The sequence below is a fragment of the Colobus angolensis genome, unplaced genomic scaffold, assembly GCF_000951035.1.
Source record: "Colobus angolensis palliatus isolate OR3802 unplaced genomic scaffold, Cang.pa_1.0 Scaffold34, whole genome shotgun sequence".
Taxonomy (NCBI): Eukaryota; Metazoa; Chordata; class Mammalia; order Primates; family Cercopithecidae; genus Colobus; species Colobus angolensis.
The window spans coordinates 7,432,486-7,436,664 of record NW_012116710.1 but is presented as its reverse complement, the minus strand read 5'-3'; the positions used below and the strand labels follow the sequence as shown (position 1 = coordinate 7,436,664).

At 50.0% G+C, this 4,179-nt stretch overlaps 1 protein-coding gene across 3 annotated transcripts in view; it reads left to right on the top strand.

Annotated features, from left to right (window-relative positions):
- The window catches only part of BLVRB (biliverdin reductase B), a 17,331-nt gene that overhangs the window by 9,237 nt on the left and 3,915 nt on the right, over positions 1 to 4,179 (top strand). For 2 of the 3 annotated variants that reach the window (XM_011952479.1, XM_011952478.1), the window contains exon 3: positions 2,312 to 2,569. In XM_011952479.1, the coding sequence (XP_011807869.1) occupies positions 2,312 to 2,469 (158 nt within the window). In that variant the 3' untranslated portion in view covers positions 2,470 to 2,569. Of the gene's footprint in view, positions 1 to 2,311; positions 2,570 to 4,179 lie in introns of those variants that run through there. The other variant, XR_001002935.1, reaches the window with a different exon arrangement.

Sequence of the window (4,179 nt, the reverse complement as noted above, 5' to 3'; positions counted from 1 at the left end):
CAGCCTCCCGAGTAGCTGGGACTATAGGCACCCGCCACCACGCCCAGCTAATTTTTTATATTTTTTAGTAGAGACAGGGTTCCACCGTGTTAGCCAGGATGGTCTCAACCTCCTGACCTCGTGATCCACCCACCTCGGCCTCCCAAAGTGCTGGGATTACAGGTGTGAGCCACCATGCCTGGGCTTTTTTTTTTTTTTTTGGAGATAGAGTCTCACTCTATTGCCGAGCTGGAGTGCAGTGGCGCGATCTTGGCTCACTGCAACCTTTTGCCTTCTGGGTTCAAGTGATTCTCCTGCCTCAGCCCCCAGAATAGCTGGGACTACAGGCATGTGCCACCACGACCAGCTAATTTTTGTATTTTTAGTAGAGATGAGGTTTCACCATGTTGGCCAGGTTGGTCTCGATCTCTTGATCTTGTGATCTGCCCACCTTGGCCTCCCAAAGTGCTGGGATTACTGGTGTGAGCCACTGTGTGTGGCCAAGTGTGTGAAAACTTTCATACCTCCCGAGTTGAACGCATTAAAGGTTTATGAATACACATAAACCCTTTGTTTAGGTTCAGTGCTTAGCATTTTGTCCTGTTCTCTCTCCCTCTCTCCTCCTCTCTCTCTCTCCATGAATATATAGATAGATTTTGCTGAATATATTGTGAAAAAATATATGCATATATATTTGGCTTAATCATTTGAGAGGAATTACAACATTGTCTCACTTCACTCCTAAATACCTAGACAGCTATCTCCTAAAAGAAAGATATTTGCACACAAAACATGATCACACCTAAGGAAAGTGACATTTACTGTCATATCATTTGGTATCCACTCCATAGTAAAATTTCCCCAACTGTCAGGCCGGCACAGTGGCTCACATATGTAATCCCAGCACTTTGGGAGGCCAAGGTGGGTGGATCAGTTGAGGTCAGGAGTTCGAGACCAGCCTGGCCAACATGGTGAGACCCTGTCTCTACTAAAAATACAAAAATTAGCCAGGTGTGGTGGCGGGCACATGTAATCCCAGATACTCAGGAGACTGAGGCACAAGAATTGCTTGAACCTGGGAGGCGGAGGTTGCAGTGAGCCGAGATTGTGCCACTGCATTCCAGCCTGGATGACAGAGCAAGACTGTATCAAAAAAAAAGAAAATTTTTTCTCAACCTACCCTGCCCTTTTTCTTTAAGTTTCTCATAACATTAACCAGGCCAGGTAACTTTAAAAGGCCCGCATTCTGGAATTTTCTAGCTGTTTTGCCACAGATTCAGATTAAACATGTTGGGCAGGAATGCCGCGTGGGTTAGGGTGTGTGTTCCTTTTTTTTTTTTTTTTTTTTTGAGACAGGGTCTCCCTCTGTTGCCCAGGCTGGAGTGCAGTGGCACAATCTTGGCTCACTGCAACCTCCACCTCCTGGGCTCAAGTGATTCTCCTGCCTCAGTTGCCCAAGTAGCTGGGACTACAGGCATAAGCCACCACACCCAGCTAATTTTTGCATTTTTTGTAGAGATGCAGTTTTGCCATGTTGGCTGGTCTCAAACTCCTGAGCTCAAGTGATCCTCCCACCTTGGCGTCCCAAAGTGCTGAGATTACAGACATGAGCCACCGTGCCCAGCCAGGGCAGGCGATTCCCGTCCGCTTTGTCCCAAGCAAGCACACAGCCAAGGGTGTGTGTTCCATACTGTGCATAATTCCAGCCTGTCTCTGCTTGGGTGATGGTACATTTTACCTCTAAGTTTAGTTGGTTACTGTCAGATAATTTGTTGTTGTTGTTGTTGTTAGAGACAAGGTCTTGCTCTGTCGCCCAGGCTGGAGTGCAGTGTCACGATCATGGCTCCCTGCAGCTTCAGCTTCTGTGACTCAAGAAATTCTCCAGCCTCAGCCTCCTGAGTAGTTGGGACTACAGGGGCACGCCACTGCACCCGGCTGATTTTTGTGTTTTTAGTGGACTCAGGGTCTCCCTGTGTTGCCCAGGCTAGTTTCAAACTCCTGGGCTTGAGTGATCCTCCCGTTTCAGCCTCCCAAAGTGCCCGGATGATAGGCATGAGCCACCACCACTGGCCAGGGCAGGGGATTCCTGTCTGCTTTGTCCTTTGCTTGGGTGCCCAGCACCTGGCCACATAATAGGTAATCAATAAGGATTTCTCAAATGAATGAAGCAAAGGATATAAATGAGCACCTGCATATGGGAAGTCCATTCTTGGCTGTGACACCACCCAGGCTGGGCACACAGTAGGCACCCTGGGAAGGTCTTGCTGGGGGTCAATTCTGGGGGAGGGGAAAGATGACTGCTTCACCCAGCCCCTCTGTCTTTACTTCACAGGAGACCAGCCACTAACTGGGGCGTACACAGTAACCCTGGATGGACGAGGGCCCTCGAGGGTCATCTCCAAACATGACCTGGGCCACTTCATGCTGCACTGCCTCACCACTGATGAATACGACGGGCACAGCACCTACCCCTCCCACCAGTACCAGTAACACTCTGTCCCCATCTGGGAGGGTGGCATTCTGGGACATGAGGAACAGAGGAAGGGGGCAATAAATGTTGAGCCAAGAGCTTCAAATTATTCTACAGAAACTGACTCTGTGACTCCTCTCTCTGCCTCTGTCTGAGTATTTTGGTGTGCCTGCCTGCCTCTGTGTAAGATTTGCTTAGTATGCATTCATTCATTTGTTCAGTAATAGCTTATTGAGTCTGGCCGGGCATGGTGGCTCATGCTTGGAATCCCAGCACATTGGGAGGCCGAGGTGGGTGGGTCACTTGAGGTCAGGAGTTCAAGACCAGCCTGGCCAACATGGTGAAACCCTGTCTCTACTAAAAATACAAAAATTACCCGGGCGTGGTGATGCACACCTGTAATCCCAGCTACTTGGGAGGCGGAGGCAGGAGAACTGCTTGAACCCGGGAGGTGGAGGTTGCAGTGAGCCGAGATCACGCCACTGCACTCCAGCCTGGGTGACAGAACAAGACTCCATCTCAGTAATAATAATAATAATAATAATAACTTAGGTGGGCAGGGTCATGTGCACCTGTAGTCCCAGATATTCAGGAGGCTGAGGTGGGAGGATGGCTTGAAGCCAGGAGTCCAGGTTGGGCAGCATAGTAAGACCCCATCTCTACAAAATTATTTTTAAAAATTTAGCTGGGTATGGTGGTATGTACCTGTAGTCCCAGATACTCAGGAGGCTGAGGCAGGAGGATGGCTTGAGGCCAGGAGGTCAAGGCCTGGCCACTGCACTCCAGCCTATAGGACAGATCGAGACCCTGTCTCCAAAAATAAAAAAAGTTTATGTTTTATTTTGAGGATTTATGCAAGGAGTGGAGCATCAGAGAGGTAAGGCAGGGGGACAGTTGGGTGTGTGTCTTATGAAGCTTCCTTTGGCTACTCTGTGAAGGTGGATAGGAAGGGCACAGGAATGGAGGCTGATAGCCCAGAGGGAGTTGGAGTTGGAGGAGGAGCCGTGAGGAGGGGAGGAGAGAGAGGATGGGAGGAATGCCTGGGACCCTGTGTGGACAGTTGGTGAGGGGTGGAGGGGAGACATCAGGAAGAAGCACAGGGCTATAACCTGGGGACAGAGTTACAGTAGTGCTTCAGGAGGGAGGCTGAGACTGCAGTGAGCCGAGGTGCGCCACTGCACTCCAGCATCCACGACAGAGTGGGACTCCGTCTCTAAAACAAAAACCCAAATGCAGTAGGGCTTTCCTGAGCTGGGGACCCTATAGGAGGAGCAGGTTTTGGAGGAGGAAGGGGAATAATTGCTCCTTCCTAATTATGTCCTTTTTTGGAATCAACTGTCCCTTTCTTTTGTTCCCAAGGACACCTTCCCCAGGCCTGAGTGAGCTGAGACGCTTCTCTCTCCCTACCTCCAACCCACACCACCCACCTACCTATTCCCCTCCCCTTTATCCCCTCCCTCCCCCGACCCCGTAAAATCCTTTCGTCTTACATTGCAAACAGCAGGATGACTTGGTTGACAAACTCCAACCGGCAAGAACTGGTCTGAGGAGGCTTAAACCTCCCTTCCCAGAGGTGGCCTGGAGAAAACTGCCTCCTCCCCTTAGGGAAACTCATTGTAGGGTGGGGCATTACGGGTGTGGGCTTTCAGGACACTAGCAGTGTCTTCTTTCTGCCTTATTTTTCTGTCACATTCCTGAGCATTTAGCAGACTTTCACTGGGACCTGCTAC